Raw genomic sequence first — 22,536 nt, 5'->3', positions numbered from 1 at the left:
CTGTCCAACCTCCTTTCCTGTCCATTCATCCTGACAAGGTGGTTCTGAGGACTAGACCTTCTTTCCTGCCCAAAGTAGTTTCTGCTTTTCACATCGGGCAGTCCATCACCCTCCCTTCCTTCTTCCCGCCTCCGCATCCTTCAAAGGATGAAGAGCGGCTCCATCGTCTGGACCCAAAACGTGCGCTTTCATTTTATATGGATCGCACACGCCAGTTCCGGGTGGATGACCAACTGTTTGTTGGCTACGTGGGTGCGAAGAAGGGACGGGCGGTGTGTAAACGAACCATCTCTCGGTGGGTCGTTCTGTGCATCAAAGCGTGCTACTCTTTGGCTCGGAAGGAGCCTCCTGTTGGGCTGAGGGCCCATTCCACTCGGGCCACGGCGGCTACTACTGCCCTGGGCCGGGGAGTCCCTTTGCAGGACATTTGCCAGGCGGCTACGTGGGCCTCGCTGCACACCCTTGCGAGGCACTACTGCCTGGACAGTCAAGTCCGGAGGGATGGCTTCTTTGGCCGTTCTGTCCTCCAGGACTTTCTGGTGTAGGAATGTATTGGTTCGCAGACCCACCACCGGGGTTGGTATTGCTGGGGTATCTATTCTAAGGTAAGGAATCTAACACTAACGTGTTTCTTTCAGATGAACAAGTTACTTACCTTCGGTAACGATATATCTGTAAGAAACATTAGTTAGTGTTAGATTCCTTACCGAACCCACCCATCCTCCCTGTTCTGCGAACTGATACCTAGGGTTAAGGACATCCCTTTCAGGGCCCTAGTTTCAAATGGCACCAGTGTTGGTTCTCTCATGGCTCTGCGTTTTCTGGCGCGGAAAAGCTGTGTACAAAGAACTGACGTCAGCGCGCGGAGGCGGCGTCTATATACTCCAGCGACGTCATCACGGCGCACGACGCCGACGACGGACGCGGAGCCGCAGGGGACGCCTGCAGACGACGCCTACCGACGCGCAGGGGTACTGCTACGCAAAAGTTTCCGGATCCAGACTGACGCCTGGGGATATTCTAAGGTAAGGAATCTAACACTAACTAATGTTTCTTACAGATATATCGTTACCGAAGGTAAGTAACTTGTTCATTAGTTTTATTAAACATTGTGAAAGTCTAACTTCACAAGCCTGAACAAAATATTGTTCATTATCCCGCTCCATCAACTGCATTAGCTGAAGACCCTTCCAGCCAAGAGAGGTGCTGTATCAATCTAAAATGTCCCGGTTCTTTTTTGGGTACCACCCCAATTGGTGATATTATCAAATCCCTGATAGGCAAGTGTCCGAATGGTCCCTCCATACGTCCTTCCTCCACTTCTTTGAAATTTTTTTCCCCCACTGTTGCCTTGTGTGCATTTACTGATCTCAAATTCTCTGCCTACCTGGCAGATCGTGGCCCTTCATACCTAGCCTAAACACCTCCTGAAAAACTCAGCTCAGTAGTGTGGCGTCCACTCTGCATGAATAGTGTGTCAGCCACCGGTCTAAGCATTCTTGCCTAAAGGAGGTACGAGCCTTTTCCCATGGGACCCTTTGCTCCCCTCCCACCCCTGCCCCCCACCATCTGGTGTCCCTGTTACCCTTGAAAGGAGCTGTTGTGCTGAAAACTTTGGCTATGCTGTTGGCCCTGTCCGTTGTATCCTGCCCCAAAACATTGTACCAACTTGTGTCGCCCTGCACACTTGGAGCATTTATGTCTAAATCTGCAGTATTCCCTTGCACATGACCCTTTATTGAAATCCCAGCAGGTCCTCTGCATTCCTCCCGATTTCTTTGCTGTGTAACCCATCCTCCTTTGGGTGGGGTGGCTCTGAAAGGGCCGGTATGTCAGTGGAAGCCCGCTGGCTGTGTATGTGGTTTTTCCACACTTAACTGCCCCCATGCTTTGTTAGTACGAATCTTCATCGTTCTCCCCTCATTTTGCCTCTGGGTCCCACTCTACCCTGGCCCTTATTTCCTTTTCATAGTGTGAGCAAGCTTAGCCCCCATACGTCACCTGCACCCTTCTGTTCACGTCCATGTATATAAAAAGCGAGACAGACCTCTCTGGGATTTTCTCACAATAAATGCTCGCAAATATCAGGAAGGCTGCCGTCCAATTCTCAATTGTCATAGGCACTTTAGGCCTCTTATATAACTCTAACTCCTCCTCCTTCGAACCCTCTTTGGCCCTCAGTTCTCTGTGTTGTAGCTCCAGCATTTCTATGTGCTCCCCTTTCCAAATCTTTTCTTTAGTTGTCAGCATGAGATGTGCCCCCAATGGCTTTGTCACCCTCATGTATGACAGCTTCCTGATTTTTATCTCATGGCTCTCTTTTGTCCCTTCTTCCTGAGCTCCCTCACTGTCTTGCCCTTCTTCTGGCGTCTTGTCCTTGCCTGTCCCCGTCTCCTGCCCGTCACCCAGTCAACCTTCCTCTGAGACCCCTTTTGCTGTCCCATCTTCCAATTTCTACCCTTCTGTGCCCACCCCTGTATCCTTTACATACAAGCCTTTGCGCAGACGCACTTCCCCCTCTGCCTCACCTCTGCGTGCGTCAGTCCCCACTGAAACCATGCCTTTGGGCTTTATTGGTGGACCACACCCTTTTCCGCCCTTACCTGGCATCAAGTTTGGCATCCGCACCAGATCCAAATGCGTAACCAATCGTGCAGGTGGTTGAACCATGATGGCCCAGGCTGGAAGATCTCCTTGCTTGCGTACCTGCAAAATACTATGCACATTGTTACTAGGGCCCCCTCATCTGTCCTGTGCCCTTTCGTTTTCTTCGATGATCTTCACCTCTTCATTTCTATCCTCATCATAATCCAACTGTGACTCCCCCTCTATTCCCTCGTGGCTTGCCCTCCTGCGAACCCGTTCCTCCGCACTGTCCCGTCTGCTGTGGATTAATTCCTCTTAATCCACCGCTGGGTACTGTGGGGCTGCGTAAAACCTTTACCGCCCCTGCCATACACGCGTGACCTGACTCCCTTACCGATGCCCCTGAGGCCGCATCGACCCAGCGGGGCTGCTGCACCGCCTCGTTAACCTGAAATTTGGCAGTGTTGTGCCCCTTCCTCAACGTATTTCAGCAGGCCGCCTTTGCCTGTGCCATCACTTCTCCTCGGAAGTGCGGAGCCACATGGGACTCACCCTGAACATTTTATCCCCTGATTCTGCAAAGAGAAAGTAAGGTCCAGTAAGCCGGAGTTAGTGATCCTGTCTATGCTTACCCCCTTTGGACCCGCACACCACTGTCAAGAACCCCTTTTTTCTTGCCCCGGTTCTGGGTTTTCCCAAACTGCCCGCTGCTGTCCACCCCTTCATCTAAGCCTTCCTGCCATTGCCCTTTCCTCCCTGCCCCCGCTGAAGGACCCCAACCCTTCTCCCCAGCGCGTATATGTCCTGGTTGGTGGTAAAGACTATCACCTGTCCCCCCTCGCTTAACCCCCTCTTGCTCTTCCCCCTCACTCCACTCTAACATAGCCGCCAAGGTCGCTGACGCTGGGCCCCTGTCCCGCCCCCTTAACCCACCCATAGGGCAGCCCTGTCCTCCCCCTCGTTACTCCCTGATGCCCCTGGCTGCGCCCCTGAACCCAGCCCTCCTCCTCTGACCAGTGCGATCTATACCCCCAAGGGGGCCCTGTCTAGCCTGCCTCCCAGTTCCAATGATGCTGGGGGACCCCAATGTGGCCCCGCCCACTCCACGTTTTCGCCAGGCTTATCTCCTGCCTCACCTGTCCCTGCAATGTCCCTCAAATCCTCGACTTCTGCTATACTTGTAACCTCATGCATAACCTCCCCTTCCCTCCCCAAATTATTCAACCCCCTCCCTTTCCCCTACTCTCCCTGCCTGGCTCCCTCGTGATAGCTTCTACCTGGGGGGTGACTCACTTTGTACTTTCATGACAGGGACCCCAGTCCGGCCATCTTCCCCCTTGCTCACCCATGGCCATCTGGTCCCTGTCTCTCTTTAACAAGCATTTACAATGCAACGGTTTCGCCTTTGCAAAAGTTAGAGCTATTGGCATTTTAAAAGACAACATTTTTATTTATGTGTTGGTTTTGCAAAATAGATAAATGGAATTGCCATTTACAATGCCAATAGCTTAATCTCTCGCAAGTGCCACACCCCCACAGAGAGCCCCCCCACACACACAGAGCCCCCCCACACACACACCCTCAGAGCCCCCCCACACACCCACACAGATCCCCCCACACAAAGCCCCCCCACACACCCACACAGAGCCCCCCACACACTGCGAGCCCCCCCCACACAGAGCCCCCACCAACATTGGGTGCTCACCAGCATACATGTGTAGTATAGTACAATACAAAAAGTACAATATCACCCTCTAAATAGGCTACTTTAGAACTATTGACATGATCCATTATGTATTGGCAACATAATGTTTCAAGCCATGCGCCCCCCCGCCCCCCCCCCATTCTTAGATCAAAGAGACACACAATCCCATTATCCTGCAATGTATCATAGCGCTTTGAAACATTTTATGGTCAGAGTACAACGCTTCATTATATAGCCTCTTAACATTATGCTGGGATGTCAGCACTGTAACCCTGTGCTGGCTTGTCGCAATGACAAAGCAATTTGTGTCCTGCTAGTTAAGACAGCAGAGTGGGTTAATGCTCCTGGCACGCAATGCAGCGGGCAACCTGCCAGTTACTGACTGAAACGTACGTTACCCTACTCAAGGTACTTATTTTATCGACCACTGAAGGGTGAAAGGCTGAGTCAGTGACGACACGATCAAAGTAGCGCCTAGATTTCCACTGCATGTGCATTAACCCTTCATGTATCGTGACTTCTTAGAGGGGGGTTGAGGATTAAGTTGAGGGGGTGCATGTCAGTGGAATAGCCTGGTGTGTTCTGAGGTGCAGTCTATAGCGGCATGAAGCCCCGTTGACACCCTGTGAACAGATCCGACAGTTGGCCAGTTGTCTAACCCAGACTCTCTGGAGCGCATGAGCTGTGCTCGTCCGGATGAACCAAGGTGCAAAATGCACCAAGCTCTCCCTTCTCTCGGAGGACGCTCTCTGGTAGTCACTTGAATGTTCTCCCCACTTGGAGCGTGTTTTACCCCACAAAAAACTACCAAATTTCGGGAAATTAGCATTATATTGACTCAGAAGGAGTTCATCATATCAACACGGAACTACCATCAGAAAATGTCCATTTTAATATCGGTGCTACGTTATAAGTTTTCCACCAGTCCAAACATATTCTTGGAGTAAAGTATGCAATTTGGTAGCGCTCGCCATACCTTGCGCACCATGGTTGCGGGGCTCTTCCCACCGAGAGGAGGCTATCCAGAGGTCGCAGGGCGGACTCTCGCGGTGCCAGCCGCCAGGACCCAACACGAGGCCTCTACAGACACATGGAGGGTGTAGTGGAACTTCCGGTTTGCGATTATAGGATCGTGAGATGTACTTCCGGTACGCACCAAGATGGCCGCTGCTGAGTCAGTTTGACCCGTTTCAAGATGACTGCGGCTTTAAGCGCGATCTTCTTCAACATAGCGCTTTCAAATGGCCTCTCAAAAGTAATAAAGCACCAAGATTTCGATCCTAGAGGAAAAGAAACCCCGGGCTGTCACAGGCCTACAGTTGAAGTCTCCGGGCAATATAAAACAAGGAAAGGCACGGACAGCGGGAGGGGGGGCAGGAAAGGCACAGACAGCGGGAGGGGGGGGCGGGAAAGGCACGGACAGCAGGAGGGGGGCGGTAAAGGCACGGACAGCGGGAGGGGCCTGCGGGAAAGGCACGGACAGCGGGAGGGGGGGCGGGAACGGCAAACGGCAAGAAAGGCAAGAAAAAGCACTCACCTGGACTTCTTCCAGCGGCGGTCGGCCTGCAATGACCAAAACAAACCTTCCCCCCCCCAAAAAAATAGGAACCACCCACCGCCGCAATGACGGCAACAAAGGGGCTGGATGAGAAAAAATCTCAGGAACGCCCACAAGTCGCCTCGCAGAATGACGGACGCCTCTCTCTTCCAATAGCTAGCCTCCATTTATGGAGCTATCCAATGGAACAGGGAGGCGGGAATAAGCCACATACTGGTAAACAAAAGTTTTCACCTGCGCGAAACGCCAGGCGAAACCTAAAAAGTACTCTCTTCCTCTCCACCCCCTCCCTTCGACGTGTCACCCGCAGTCTCACCAGCCGCGGTGACCTCATAGACAGGCTCCTCAAAGGCAGCCCCGTCCCCTTCCTTAATTCACCACCTTTGGAGTGGCTGCTTTCTGCCTGCGGCCGCTCCCACCTACTGGTTTTGCTGAAATACAATGCCTGGGCCGTGGCAGTGAACAGGCCCACAGCACCGCCACCACCCTGTCGGCTGCATGCCGTGCCAGCCGCAACTCCTGCGCTGTCAGGTCCAAGCGCCCTGCTTCAGCCAGCAGGCACATGGCTTCTTCCACGCGGGGGTAGGCCAGCCCTCAGTGCACTGAATAGCCTGCAAAAAACTGCCTTTAGAGACAAAAAGAAACTACCTCCACCCAGAGCTCGGACCGACTGCCGTGTCACCTCACTGAAATGGTGACACAGCAGACAAAAGGTCTGGCTAAATACCCCCACAATTGGGCTCTGGGCGTCACCACACCACTGGCCCTAAAACCCCGGGAGTACAAGCCTCCCTGGTGGTCAGCTGCCCCCCCAAAGACCCATTGGTCCATACTGTTAGGTGATCTTGAGGCGATGGTAAGAAGTGTAGCAGAAACGAACCAGGGAGCCACTCACCCGAGGAATCCGCACTAGTGTCCATGTCTCCAGAGGCTAGCTGGTCGCCATGCTTATGAAGATTCTCCGCCACATTTCTGAATGAGCGGCGCCTTTCCTGCATACCGCTGGCCTTCCCAGGTTCCACCAGAGACTTTCTCCATTAACAGATCAGATTCTGAATTAAATATAAAGACATACATATATAAAATTATACCCTTTCTGCTCACGCATTTTAAGTTATCAAGAGTTGGTTTTGTAAACCAGCAAGAGTTCGCTGACAGTTAATTAGTACGTTAAGTCATTAACTCGCCAGAAATCTATTGATAGATATGATAATGAAGCGAGCAGTCCTCGGTTCCAGATGTGTATTTTTTGTTTTTTTCACTGGCAAGATGAATAGATTTACTGTGTAAAATTCACAACTAAAACTGTAACATCATAAAACTGACACTTCCCTGCCAGAGTTGGCCATAGAGGTTCCTGGTTCCCTTTGCAAGTTTGCTGTACAACGGAGAGAATAAAATGCTTTCTGAATCTTAAGAATACAGTGTGGCTCATCAAATCCTGTTCTGTCTGGTCTATGTTTGCTCAAAATTGTATTTCACGTAGAAGAAACTTGATAGGCCTCCTCTGCAAGCTACTTGGTGATGAGTTGTGCTCCTTTCTGTTTCTTGTGCTTACTCGCATCAGTTAAGGTGCTGTTATGGCCGCGTGTGTGCCATACCCGTTGCCTTTTCTTTTCTCTGTTTGTCTTTTCTTCCTTCCTGCTTAAGTTCTCTCCTGCTTGCTAAGAATTAACCAATCCCTGTGAGGACGGAGTGACATCCACCGGCTTGGCATTTAAAGAAAATCTTAATAAGATAGCTTTGAAGATATTTTTTTTTAAAAAAGATAGCTTTGACGAGAAATCTGTACCAAAAAATTGTAGTTGAAGCCTTCAAGTCGCTGTGATGTTACTTGCTAGACTATGCAGTGCTGTGATGTGATGGGTGTACGGTAGATGACTTACTAATTGTTTCATGCTTTTTTATTTTTTATTTTAAGCCCTTGAAGATATTGATCCACGAAAAGTTTACATCCTCGGTGGACTTGTAGATGAAAGCATTCAAAAGGTTTGTAACCTGCACGTTTTTGGAACACTGTATAACTGTCTGCCTGATTGCTAAGTTCAAGAAAGTTGAACTTCAGGTGGGGCTGCCAATCTAGTCTATAGAGAATAAAACATTTGCAAGTGTCTGACAGTGGAACACATTGCACAATGCTTCTGTGCCTCTTAGAACTAAAAACGGCCACACTACAGTGGAGGGGCAGTGTCAAAGAGCTTAAGCTGAATGGTTAGGTGCTGATGGTTTTAATATCCAGCACCCATGTGTCTCAGAGACCACCTTCTGTGTCCTCCTGTTCCCCCACAGAAAATTAGGTTGACCTGAGACAAGGTGGAACAAAGCCTGGTTTATGCAACCCAAAATTAGTTCTGGAGGTGTGGCGCAGCAGTCCGAGCAACTGATTCCAGAGCGCAGGGTCTCACGCTTCAATCCCCGGTGGCTCAGCATCATGTGAGTTTGGGCAATAGCTCACTCAATTTCCACGACAGCCCCCAGCGCCTTAAAACCATAAGGGTGATATGTTTGCGCTTTACAAATAGGAATTACTATACAATTCACATAACCTCTACAAGGCATATTCGTACACTCAACCTTACACACCCACTAGCTTCAGTCCCTCATCACCACTTAATGGAATAAGTCACAATTGGACACAGCTTGCACAGTTATGCAAACATGCCAATTTGTTGATCCCTTGTTATCCTGCTACCTTTGCAGCCTTGCTTCTATCTCCTAGCGTCCCCTCATAAAGTCTCAGGTTACCACTTATCCTGCAGCTACCAGATTCTGGGATTGTGAATCTTGAAAATCTGAATGCTTAGAGGCTATGATTGGAAAGCCTTGACATAGTCAATGCGTGCACTTGTGTGACAGGCAGTGCTTAATTTGAGCTGAGGTACCGGGTTTTTATGGACCCGGCGGTGCCAGGGAGAACACCCAAAGACCTCGAGTCCTTCCTGTTTCGGACCACAGAAACACATAGTCTTCTAGGTGATGTCAAGGATCGTATTTATTGGCTGCAACCAGTAACAGATATCCTAGAAGTACAACAGAATGTATGTTCTCAGGAGACTGCTCGTTTTTACAGAACCAGCCTTCTCTTTTTATATGAAATAATAAGCTTCAGGCGAACATTCCTGGTTTTACAGTTTGACCATATACATATTTTTACTACAAAGAAAAAGCAGAGTCATGATGACAAGCCCACATTTCAGTTTGTCCAGTTCATGATAGATTACCCGGCAAGGCCCAGAACTTTCATCAGATATCGACGGACCCCTAATAAAATCGGGCACCTCCGCCTTGTAAAACAGATCATAAAGAAGAAACAGGGACAGGTGTGTGTGAGATTAGCCATAGCTTGTATGCGATGAAAGGTTTATGACATGTTGTGCCTTGATACTAATCTCGTTCGGCCATTGGGAGAGGAACTGCCCGAACATGTTTGGCTTGAGGCAGTGGAGTCAGCTCGCCCAGGTCACAGAGGAGTCAGCAAAGGTATACGTGTCCTTTCAGATCGAATTCGGCCTTAGTCATTTGACTATGTAAGGGCAATCACAAAATGGATGCCGCTCACAAAATGGAACCCGTGGGTTCAAGACGAAAACTACGATTTCAGGGTGATTTCGTCACTCGATCATGACGCAAATGTTTAGGCATAGTATCTCAATCATTACCGGTCTGCCAATACCAAAATCGTCATGATATGATGATATTTTTGACACGAGGGTAGAGCTTCGGTACCACACAGTAGCAGGGTCCAGAATTTTCAGTACCACAGACCCTCCTTTTGCCCTTATATAGGCAATGACCCATACTCCTGCTAATCTGAGTCCATGTCTGTATTCATGAAGTCATTGAGATGCTGCTGTAGCATCATCCTATTACTTAGTTCGTCTCTTGATGCAGGTTTCCTTACACATGATGCAGCACAGAGGCCACATATTGCAGGAGCACACTGCACACACAGACAGAACAGAAAACGGACGGCTAAGATCATCCCAATAACTATCAGAATCTTCCATCCCCAGGCAGATATCAGTTCCCAGAACCACCCCATTAAGGACCAGTCTCCTTTGTCCACATGAATGGACTCAGAGATTTTATGCAATTTGGAGATGGCCTGGTATACTGTTGGAGCGTTATCTGGGATGAAGATGCAGCAACTGGATTGGATCACTTTACATACCCCACCTCGGTCCGCAAGTATGACATCTAGGGCGACCCTGTTCTGAAGAGTCATGAGGCGGTCCGATTGGAGCTCCGCAGTCAAGTTACTAAGGGCACCAGCCGTTTCAATCACGGTGGATTCAACTACCCTCGTCAATTGGCGAATGTTCCTGCTGTTCACCATAGGCCCCCAAAACGGCAGAAAACCTTTTGCGAAATCCCCAAACTCCTGTTCCGCAGTGTCGTCTTTACTCACGACACCCCTAACTGTCCTTGTCCTATGGTAATCTGCCGCGGCCGTGTAGGTGGGTGGCAATAGGAACGAGATAAAACATGTGCCCGAAAAATCAGGGGGCAGCCATGTATATGCTCTATCATGGCAGATGAAATATGTACCCTTAGCTGCTAAGAATGAGGGGGAGGTCTGAGACAAGAAGACATATGTTTCTGTACAGACGCTCTTCCCTAACTGAGCTCTGGAGTTTTTGCCATTTCCCTGCAGACATAGGTGACCCTGATGGGGTACTATCCAAATTGGGGAGGATTTCTTTGCTCGCTGGTTCTCACTCAAAGCAATCCCATATTTTGTTATATTCCATCTACTGTAAGCCTTCAATTCATCTCTGGGAATTGTTCTATACATGTCGATATCTCTGCTCATATTTGTGATTCCCGCCACTAGTGCCTTGTTGCTCGAGTTGCTTCCTGTGGAACGCGGGGGATATGGTTCGATGGCACATAGGAACATTGTTTGAAATGCCCACAAAGAACCATAGTAGCTAAATGGCAAGCCAAAATATGGGATACCTTTATCTGTCGTGTGTGGCATAAGTCCACACACCCAACAATTTGTCGTGTTCATTACAAACTGGTGTTGGTGTAAGAGCTGAACGAATGAGTTATTTATAAACTCCAATCTCCTAGAGGATTCATGTTCGGGCAGGGGGTGAAAAGAGTGCAAGGAAACAGTAGGATGAGGTATGGGCTGTACAGTGGGTGCAAATGTCACTTGAAAGGTGTATAAAACATATCCTGTTAAAAACATCATCATACCAAGCAGCATGAAAATACAACATATTAACGATCTCTTCTTCGACATTAATATACACATTTTATCTTTAAAGTTCATTCGTTTGGCAGGTCTCTCCATCTCAGAAAACTCCATCCTCTCTAATTTGCTGCCCGCGGTGGTAGGTTGTTTCTGCTGAAGAGTGCTTCTGTTAGTCCAGGGTGACTCCCTTGAACCAACCAGAACTGTCGACCTAACTGTCTCCAGCTGCACTCCAAAGACTGTGGCAACCGCGACCCTAGCAGCAGAACCGGATGGTGGTTCGAAAAACAAAAATGAGCAAGTTTCTTAAATGGGAGAGCTGCACAATCAAAAAGGGAAAAGGAAAAAATGTTTATTTGTCCATAGTAGTCATAGTTCTAGACCTCAAATTGTAACGATTTCTGCCAGGTGTTGTCTGGTCTTAGAACAAGAGTTCAGGCTCTGTAGTGTTCAATCGAATTGACGGAGGCACAGCTTCTTGCAAAATGTTGTCGCTCTCCTTTTCAGAAGTTGTTCCTTTTATACATGCATCGCTGAAGGGTAGGAACCGAGGCACAGTCTCAGCCTCAGAATCAGCGATTCCCTCCTGGACCCACCGGTCATACGGAAGAGGCAGTGGGACCCTCTTACAATGATTGCCGTGGACCCAATGTTTCTTTCCTTCTACTCGAACGGCAGATCTGGTCGAGAGAAGAACTAGATGAGGGTCGGTCCACCGGGGCTGGTCATTCTTTGTTCGCTGGAAATTCTTGACCAGCACGTAGGATCCAGGATCGATAGGTTGCCCTGGAGCTTCAGAGGCCTGAGGTAGAATGTCGTGGACCTGTTAGTGTAAATCACGCAATTTAGCCGTCAATTCATACAGATAATCAAGCAGTACAGGGTGTTCTATTTCGCTAAACCTGGTGGGCCTTGGCACTCCCCATATGTTGGCCGGGCGGCCGAACACGATTTCATGCGGACTAAGTCCCACTCTAGAGTGAACAGTCATTCTTGTTGATAGGAGTGCCAAGGGCGGGGCGTCAGGCCATTTAAGACCTGTGCTTGCTTGAATCTTGGCCAATTTCAGTTTTAGCGTGCCATTATAGCACTAATCCAGCTGATTGGGGGTGATTTGCAGCGTGGAACTTCTGTTGTATGCCTAGCCCCTCACACACTTTCTTCATCACTCGACCCACAAATTCACTCCCATTATCACTCCAGACCATTCTAGGCATTCCGAACCTGGGGAAGAATTCCTTATCGGAAAGAGACACGTTAGTGATAGATTCCTTACCTTAGAATATCCCCAGGCATCAGACTGGATCCGGAAACTTTTGCGTAGCAATACCCCTGCGCGCCGGTAGGCGTCGTCTGCGGCTCCGCGTCCGTCGTCGGCGTCGTGAGCGCCGGGATGACGTCATCGGAGTACTTAGACGGCGCCCATGCGCGCTGACGTCAGTTCTTCTTTTTTCCGCGCCAGCTAGCGCAGATCCGGAAGAAGCTCTACCCCCAGTCACTTTTTGACTGAAAATTTTTGATCCTTTTGATCTTCTCTTTAGTCGACTATCTCGACTATCGGTGCCAGGGATGCCCGGGTTCAAGCCTTGTTCGAAGTGCGGCCGACTCATGTCGGTCACGGACCCCCATCGCCGGTGCCTGAAGTGCTTAGGCCTCGACCACGACGATCGATCCTGCTCCGACTGCCGGGCCCTGACGTCGAAGGCAAGGCGGGAGCGGTCCCGCAAGCGTCTCGAGCTGAGGCAGTCGGCCCCGCGCCGCTCCAGGTTCCGGTCCCGGTCCCACGGGAGGTCGAGGGACAGGTCGCGAGGTCGGAGTCATCGACGTTCCGGAAGTGGACACCGATCGTCTGGTTCCAAGTCCTCAGGTAAGAGGCATGAGAGGTCGGAGCGACACCATCGATCCTCCGACCCGCCCCGACGCTCGCACGATGCGGCCGGGGACTCGGGCGACACCGCCCACGCGGCTCCGCGGGAGTCGCAAGCGTCGCCGCCTGCCCCACACCTTCGGGTCCCTGGGCACGGCGCGTCGCAGGAGGAGGTCGAGAGGTACCTCATGGCCATGAGGGCCCTCCCTCCTCAGTCGGTTCCCGTGGCGCCTTCGGGCCGATCGGTTCCGTCTGGAGGTCCTTCCGGGTCGGGCGCTTCGGCCCCGACGACGTCGGGTGCTTCGGCCCCGGCGCCGCTGGCGACTTCGGTCCCGGCGCCGCACGACCTCGCTGGATCCGGCTCCGGATCCGGGACCTCGCCGGTCGACCTTACGACCTCGCCGGCGCCGTCCCTTCAGGTGTCGTCCCCGGCAGCCGATGTGGTTGCCGCCCCTAATGTCTCCTACGGTCCTACTCAGGAGTCGGAAGGGCGCCGCTGGGCGCCGATTCCGTCGGCCTTTGGAGACTTTTATCTCCACGCGGAGGCCCTGGCTGTTAATCCTGGTCTCCAGGAGCCAGGTGACGAGGAGCAATGGGAGGGGTCCGAGGACCCTCTGGCACGTGATTGCCAGTCGCAACAGGACTGGACATATGAGCTTGGGGAGGCCAGTGGTATTGACACCTCGCCAGACACTGGATTTACGTCGCCCCCGACTGTGGCTTCGGAGGCGGGTTCTGCTTACAGTGTAGTGTTGACGAAGGCAGCTAAGGCCTTAAACCTTCAGCTCCCCGTCGCGGCCGTGAGGACTAATCTCCTCACCGAGGTCCTCAAACAGCAGTCAGGCTCCGCGGAGCCCCTCCTGCCGTTCAATGAGACCTTGTGTGACGTTCTTCTGGGCACTTGGTCCAAGCCCGCCACAGGCCCCCCTGTGGACAGGAACGTGGCCAGACGCTACCGCCCGACACCGGGCGACCCATGCTTTTTGTCCACCCATCCCACCCCCGAGAGTCTGGTCATCCAGGCCTCAAACTCCCAAACCGCATTCCCGTCGGCCCCGCCCGGCAGGGAATCCAAGAGATACGAACAGGAAGAAGGTTTTCTCGTCTGTGAGCTTAGGGCTGCGGTCTGTGAACACCGCCTGTCTCTTGGGCCGCTACACCCACACCCTGTGGGACACGGTTGCGGAGGTGCTGCCTAGATGCCCGGAGGAGGTCCAGGCTAAACTCAGCCAAGCACTGGCGGACGGCCGAGTTGCAGCACGCTTTTCTATCCGGTGTGGGCTGGATACTACGGACTCACTGGGCAGGGCGATGGCAACGACGGTGGCGGTTCGACGCCACGCCTGGTTGAGGTCCGCCAACTTCTCGGCCGATGTCCAGGCCACCCTCCTGGACATGCCGTTTGATGGCCGTCGCCTCTTCGGCGACAAGGCAGACCATCCGTTGGAACGTTTCAAGGACTCCAGGGCCACGGCCAAGTCCTTGGGCCTTACGGCCCCACGCCAGCAATCGGGTGCCTTTCGCTCCTTTCGTGGCCACGGAAGGGGCGCCCCACCACGTACCGTCAGCCACGCGCCGCAGAATGTCCAACAACGCGGTGGCGGACGTGGGAACCGCCGTGGCGGTGGTCGGGGCCAGCGGCGAGGCCAGTCCACACCTCCCTCAGCAGCCCCTGCCTCAAAACCTTCCTAGTCCGAGTTTTCAGGCCCATGTGACGCCTGTGGGAGGCAGGGTTCGCCATCACCTCTCCCACTGGCATACAGTCACTTCGGACAGGTGGGTGCTGCAGATTGTCCGAAGGGGCTTCTCCCTCCCCTTCGAGTCATCCCCTCCATCCATGCCACCTCAATACCACCGTGTGTCGGGGGATCACTTGCAACTTCTGCAAGAGGAGGTTTCGGCCCTCTTGGCCAAGAGGGCCATCGAGCGCGTTCCTGGGCCAGAAGTAGGACGTGGTTGTTACTCCCACTACTTTCTGGTGCCCAAGAAGGGCAAAGGGGGCCTACGCCCTATCTTGGATCTGCGGAACGTCAACGGCTTCCTCCGGACGGAGAAGTTCAAGATGCTCACTTTGGCTCAGGTCCTGGCTGCCCTGGACCCAGGAGACTGGATGGTAGCGTTGGACTTGCAGGACGCCTATTTCCACATCCCCGTCCTGCCGGCCCACCGGCGTTACCTGCGGTTCACGGTAGGCCAAGAGCACTTTCAGTTTACCGTGCTCCCCTTCGGCCTTACCAGCGCCCCACGGGTGTTCACGAAGGTGATGGCGGTGGTCGCAGCCCATCTGCGCAGGCAGGGGGTATCAGTCTTCCCCTACCTCGACGACTGGCTGTTGAAGGCGGGCTCGCCCCAGACAGTCGTCAGCCACCTCCAGACTACGGCCGACCTCCTGCACTTGCTGGGGTTCTCCATCAATGTGCCGAAGTCACACCTGTGTCCCTCTCAGAAGCTCCTCTTCATCGGAGCGGTTCTCAACTCGGCGCAGTTTCGGGTTTACCCACCCGAGCAGCGGGTTCGGGATATTCAGGCTCTGGTTCCCATCTTCCAGCCGTTATCCCGGGTCTCGGTCAGGTTGACGCTGCGGCTTCTGGGACTGATGGCCTCCTGCATCCTTCTGGTGCGTCACGCCAGGTGGCGGATGCGGGCTCTGCAGTGGGACCTGAAGTTTCAGTGGGCCCAGCATCAGGGCAACCTGTCCGATCATGTCCTGATCTCAGAGGGCACTGCGAGACAACTGCAGTGGTGGCTCACGGACCGCGACTGGGTCAGTGGCAGACCCCTCTCCCTACCCCAACCGGAGCACGTAGTTGTGACGGACGCGTCCCTCCAGGGCTGGGGAGGCCACATGGGAGAGGCGGAGATCAGAGGCCTCTGGTCTCCGGCGGAGTCCCGGCTCCATATCAACCTTCTGGAGCTGCGGGCGATTCGTCTAGCACTGAAGGCATTCCTCCCCTCTGTCCGGGGGAGCGTAGTGCAAGTGTTCACCGACAACACCACCGCCATGTGGTACTGCAACAAGCAAGGCGGGGTGGGGTCGTGGACCCTCTGCCAGGAGGCTCTGCACCTCTGGCAGTGGCTGGAACATCAGGGCGTGACCCTGGTGGTTCAACACCTGGAAGGCTCTCTGAATGCCAGGGCGGACGAACTCAGCCGCCGGTGCATGATGGATCACGAATGGCGTCTGAACTCGGACGTGGCGCAAGGTCTCTTTCGGCAGTGGGGAGAACCTTGGTTAGATCTATTCGCCACAGAAGAGAACGCGCAATGTCATCAGTTCTGCGCGTTGGAATTTCCAAGGCGGCACTCGCTCGGAGACGCTTTTCGTCGCGAGTGGAGCTGCGGTCTGTTGTACGCCTTTCCGCCTATACCACTTCTGCCCAGAGTGCTGAAGAAGATCAGGCGCGACCGGGCCCAGGTCATCCTTGTGGCTCCGGACTGGGCACGAAGATACTGGTATCCCGAGCTACTCAGCATGTCAGTCGATCCCCCGATTCGTCTGCCTCTTCGGGAGGACCTTCTGTCGCAGCAGCAGGGGACGGTCCTACACCCGAACCTGTCCAGTCTCCACCTACAAGCTTGGAGATTGAGCGGCGGCAGTTGAGGCCATTTGACTTGCCTCCTGAAGTCTGTGATATCATTCTGGCAGCCAGGCGTCCCTCCACAAAGTCGGTATACGCCTGCCGGTGGAACAGATTTGTGGCATGGTGCACAGCAAAGGCTGTGGATCCTCTCTCGGCACCCCTTTCGGAAGTGCTGCTCTTTCTTCTTTCCCTTCCCCAGCAGGGCTCTGCTCTGGGCACTCTTAAAGGGTACCTTTCTGCTCTATCAGCCTTCTTGAGGCTACCAGATCAGCCTTCTTTATTTAAGTCCCCTATTGTAAGTAGATTTCTGAAGGGCATCACGCACATGTTCCCTCCTGTTCCCTTCGTGATGCCCCAGTGGGACTTGAATCTTGTTCTCACTTATCTGATGTGTGCTCCCTTTGAGCCACTGCATAACTGTCCTCTTCGTCTCCTTACTCTGAAGACTGCCTTCCTGGTTGCCATCACCTCTGCCAGGAGAGTGAGTGAGCTCCAAGCTCTTTCTTCTTCTCCACCTTTCCTGTCTGTCCACCCTGACAAGGTGGTGTTACGTACACGACCTTCCTTTCTGCCCAAGGTTGTCACGGCCTTCCACATCGGGCAGTCCATTACCTTGCCCACTTTCTTTCCGCCTCCGCATCCCTCGAAAGAGGAAGAGAGGCTCCACCGTCTGGATCCAAAACGTGCGCTCTCCTACTACCTAGATCGCACACGCCAATTCCGGGTGGATGACCAACTCTTCGTTGGTTACGTGGGCGCGAAGAAGGGTAAGGCTGTGCACAAGAGGACCATCTCTAGGTGGATCATCTTGTGTATCCAAGCATGTTACTCCATGGCGAGGAAGGAGCCCCCGGCTGGATTGCGGGCTCACTCCACTCGGGCCACGGCAACGACAACTGCCCTGGGCCGAGGTGTCCCCCTGCAGGACATCTGTCAGGCAGCCACGTGGGCCTCGCTGCACACGTTCGCAAGACACTACTGCCTGGACAGTCAAGTCCGGAGGGATGGCTTCTTTGGCCGTTCCGTCCTCCAGGACTTTCTGGTGTGATATTGGTTCGCAGACCCACCACCGGGGTTGGTATTGCTGGGGTATCTATTCTAAGGTAAGGAATCTATCACTAACGTGTCTCTTTCAGATTCACAAGTTACTACTTGTGTAACGATATATCTGTAAGAGACATTAGTTAGTGATAGATTCCTTACCGACCCACCCATCCTCCCCGTTCTGCGAACCGATATCTAGGGTTAAGGTCATCCCCTTTCAGGGCCCTAGTTTCATGGCACCAGTGTTAGTTCTATCATGGCTCTGCGTATCTGGCGCGGAAAAGCTGTGTGTCAGAACTGACGTCAGCGCGCATGGGCGCCGTCTAAGTACTCCGACGACGTCATCCCGGCGCTCACGACGCCGACGACGGACGCGGAGCCGCAGACGACGCCTACCGGCGCGCAGGGGTATTGCTACGCAAAAGTTTCCGGATCCAGTCTGACGCCAGGGGATATTCTAAGGTAAGGAATCTATCACTAACTAATGTCTCTTACAGATATATCGTTACACAAGTAGTAACTTGTGCGACAAGGGCTTTAGCTGTGGATAAGGCAGTGTTGTCCTTAAGGGGATACGCTTCCACCCCCCTGGAAAAGGCACAAACAACAACGAGTACGTATTTCAAATTGTTGCACCTTTCCATGTGGATGAAATCTAGCTGCAAAACCTCGAACGGATATGTTGGAGGCGCAAAATGACCAGCTGGAGTTGGGGTTCCCCTACCAGGATTGTATTTCAGACACACCATACAATTCTTGACCACATTCTCTGCACACTTCGGGATTTTCTGTCATACTGGAGCCAACAACTTACAGATCCCTTTCACGCTGATATGAGCCATTCCATGAGCCATTGTCACCACTGCAAGCACATACGCATTGGGTAACAACCATCTCTGATGCAGTGACAATTCAATCCAACAACCATTAGCATCCAGTTTACCCTTACTTTCTCTCCATTCATTCAACTCTTTCTCTGTGGCTTCAGCTTGAATAGACTTCACACTCTCAATCGTATCTTCACGCATACCAACATCACCAATCCATCTCGCAGGGCCTGCAACATACATTCGACTCATTACGTTCCTTGCAGTTTCTTTTGCAACTTCATCCGCAAACGCGTTTCCACGACCAACATCATCAGTGACCCTTTTGTGTGCGCTGCATTTCACAATCGCGACTCGTAACGGCAAGGTCAGTGACTCGAGAAGCTCATTTACTAACTGACCATGCTGGATCTTAGCACCATGCGACGTCAGGAACCCACGTTCTTTCCACAATCGTCCAAAACTGTGAGCCACACCAAAGGCGTATTGACTGTCCGTGTACACATTCACTCGCTTTCCTTTCGCCAACACACATGCTCTTGTAAGTGCAATCAACTCTGCTGCTTGCGCTGAATTGTATGGGATACGTGTAGCTTCAACAATCGTATGCAAAGTCGTCACAGCATATGCTGCAGTCGTATCCCCATTCGGCAACTTGAAACACGAACCATCAACCCATAAAGTACCATCACATTCAGGAAGAGGAGTGTCTCGTAAATCTACCCTCCCTTTTGTCTCTTCTTCTGTCCTAAAACAGCAGTCATGTTCTTCGACCTCATCTGTTTCTACTGAAATGGGCAATAACGTGGCTGGGTTCAGTGTATCGCACCTCTTTATGTGTACATGGCTCGCTAACAGAGTCAGCTCATAACTTGACAATCGAGCACTAGTTAAGTGCTGTGTCCTTGTTCTGTTCAACAAAATGTCTACTGCATGTGGGACTATGACAACTAACATATTATTCATTACTAACCCAGCAGACTGTCGGATAGAAACAGCTGCTGCCGCAGTAGCCCTCAAGCAACTCGGCAACGCCTTAGCTACTGGATCTAAAGTCGCCGAAAAATATGCGCATGGACGCTGTTTGTCCCCAAAAGACTGTGTCAGAACTGATAATGTGCAACCTTATTTCTCATGGACATACAATGTAAAAGGCTTACTGTAGTCGGGGGTACCCAACACAGGAGCCGAACACAATGCATCACGTAATTCGGAAAAACTTTTCTGACACTCTTCAGACCACGGAATGGTTTTCGGTGTACCTTTACAAGTTAATGCCACCAAAGGTTTGGCCAACAAGGAAAAATTCGGTATCCATTGCCTGCAATATGATGTAATGCCCAAGAAAGCACGCACTTCTCTCTGTGTCCTTGGGACACTAAATTTTGCAATTGCCTGAATTCTTTCTGGGGTCAGTTTCCTTCCCTCCTTCGATAAGAGGTGACCTAAGTAGGTCACTTCTTGTCGACAATATTGCAACTTTGAAAGAGAGACTTTGTGTTTCAGATCACACAAATGACGCAACAATGACAAAGTGGCTTGTTTGCAAATCTCCTCAGTATCTGCAGCGACCAGCAAATCGTCAACGTACTGGATAAGGGTAGTGCCGTCTGATAAAACAATCGTATCAAGCTGTGTTTTTAAAGCCTGACTGTATATTGATGGACTTTCACAGTAGCCCTGAGGAGCGCGTTTGAAGCGGAAACTTCGGCCTCCTAAATTGAAGCCAAAAATATCTCTGCTCTCCTCGGCAATCGGGATGCTGAAGAAAGCATTCTTCAAGTCAATCACCGAGAACCAAGTCGCTGAAGCTGGAATCATAGTTAATAGGGCAGTGTTATCAGGGACGACGGGAAACTGTGGCACAACAATCTTATTCACCTCTCTAAGATCAATCACGAACCTATAGACAGATGGTTGGGAAGGATCAGTACGCTTTAAAAACGGCAGAACAGGACTATTACAAATGTTGCCTGTTGTCTCTTCAATTACATCTTTCTCAATCAGATCGTAAATGATCGCTAACAACGCCTTTTCACCTTCGCTAGAGATCTTGTATTGGGGAATACGCGGCATTCTAACATTGGCTTTCAATGTTACAACATATGGCGGTATTTCCAAGAGACCCACATCATTAGAGCCAGTAGCCCAAAGTATATCCGGAAGAGAATACAATTCTGTCGGAAGTGTTTCCCTTGACAAATACATTGGAGAAACCACTTTATTACCCAGGGTAAGTTGTACTCCCGAAGGAGAACAGTACAAAGTCGCATATAATCTCTTCAATAGATCCAATCCCAACAAGTTTTCACCACAACCTGTTGTAAGAATGAGGGGTACTTCTAATTCACATGGCCCGACAGAAAGGGACATAGGACTAGAGATCGGGTTCCTAACCGGGGCGCCAGAAAAACCTACTGAAACGTTCATTTCGCCAGACAAAGGTGCGCCAGGGAGTTTTGAGTGCATAATAGAACTCTTTGTAGCACCAGTATCCAACAGAAAAGGCTCTGACACACCTGATGTAATCACCTCAACATAAGGTCCATTCTGATCTACTGGAACTGAAACAACTCCCTCTCTTTGTTCATGGCTGTCCTAGCAATCATTACCCTCCATATTCTCGTTTTCTGCATAGTAGTCATCAGCATAGTACTGAGCTGTCCTAGAAAATGCGTTATTCTGCTGGTCAAAACTATTCATAGAATTCTGAGGCAGGAAAGAAAGAGCATTCTGGGGGAAATTTCCACGACCCCTACCTCTAGGAGCCTGTTGAACACCTCGACCTCTAGCACCAGAAGCACCATTCATACGCCGTAACAAAGCCGGACAACTACTCTTGAAATGACCCTCTTCCTTGCAATACGCACACTGATTCGGACCATACGGTAATCGTTGTTGAGAAGACTCGTTCCTTTGCGAGTTTCTCGAATACTGCTGGGGTTGCTGATAATCGTGCTGACTCTTATTACGAGGTGGATAAGCTTGCTGCAGAAGGACTTTAGTTTTCAATTCCTTAGTCTTTTTATCTGCCTACTCTAACTCATCTTTACGCCTATTCTCATAGTACTGGGCCGTAGCTAAAATCTGTGCTGACGTGGAAACAGCCCAAGCACTCTCAGAATCCTTCAACTTATTGCATAGTTCAGGAAGCAAATTATGTACAAATTTGTCAACAAATAATCTCTGGCCACCCTCGGTAGCCATATCCTGACCACTATGATCGACGAAGGTCTCTTCGAACCTCGTGAAAAAATCGGACACATTTTCATCTTTCTTCTGTTTGCACGCAGACAACTTGTCCCAATTAACACGCAATTCGGGCATTAAAGTCTTCATATACGTAATATTTCTACCAGGAAGCTCTGCTACTAAAGGCTCGGGCTTAGCACCACCAACTTGTCTAGCATCAGCAGCAGCAATATAAACCCATGTGTTGCCTAACTCTTGATCATGATCTGCATGACTAATCTTTCCCCATAAAGGCTGTGGAACAACATTTCCAATCAACATGTCTACATCGGCTAAATTCATGATACAAGAGCTGGCAGTCTGTGATAACTCCTTATAATACCCTGCAGGATTTTTACGGGGGTCAGGCAATGTCTGTTTGAGAGCCAAAACCTCAGATCTCTTCCAAGGAACATGTACCCACACACGCTGAAAATGCGGGGGAATGGCTGGATTAGCATTTGCCTCACCTTCCCTCCAAACTGGGGGAACCTCTCTCATGGGATACTGTCGCGCCTTTTTCCTACCTGGTGCGTCATGCTCAGATAGTGATTGAGAATTGCTCCCCTTACTCCTATAAGGCAATAATGTCGCAACCGCTTGTTCAACATCGGTGCCTACAATCATGCCCTCCGAGAACTTGAACCGCACACGGAATAATTCAGGCATGTCGTGTTCCGGATCATTTCCCTCCAAATCTTCACAAAGGAATACACACATTTGTTCAAAAACATATCTCTGCGTAGATGCTTCCCACTGACGGAAGACTTCCATGACGGACTGAACGTCATATCTTACTGTTTTGATAACCCATTTACGCGCTAGATCATTCAGTATTTCCCTCTTGATAGTTAGGCAGTCGACTCCGCAACTGTCTTCGTTCTGTGTTAGGGGTCGTATTAGGCGACCCAAAGAAAGGTGAGAAAAGACCAGT

At 51.1% G+C, this 22,536-nt stretch overlaps 1 protein-coding gene across 1 annotated transcript in view; it reads left to right on the top strand.

The window, feature by feature from the left end:
• Positions 1-22,536, top strand: part of TRMT10B (tRNA methyltransferase 10B) — a 313,279-nt gene that overhangs the window by 234,290 nt on the left and 56,453 nt on the right. The window contains exon 6 of the mRNA XM_086963206.1: positions 7,771-7,838. Coding sequence (XP_086819332.1) covers positions 7,771-7,838 — 68 coding nt within the window. The remainder of the gene's footprint in view (positions 1-7,770; positions 7,839-22,536) is intronic.

Source organism: Lissotriton vulgaris, chromosome 3_1 (assembly GCF_964263255.1).
Source record: "Lissotriton vulgaris chromosome 3_1, aLisVul1.2, whole genome shotgun sequence".
Taxonomy (NCBI): Eukaryota; Metazoa; Chordata; class Amphibia; order Caudata; family Salamandridae; genus Lissotriton; species Lissotriton vulgaris.
This window is presented reverse-complemented; position numbering and strand designations above follow the sequence as displayed.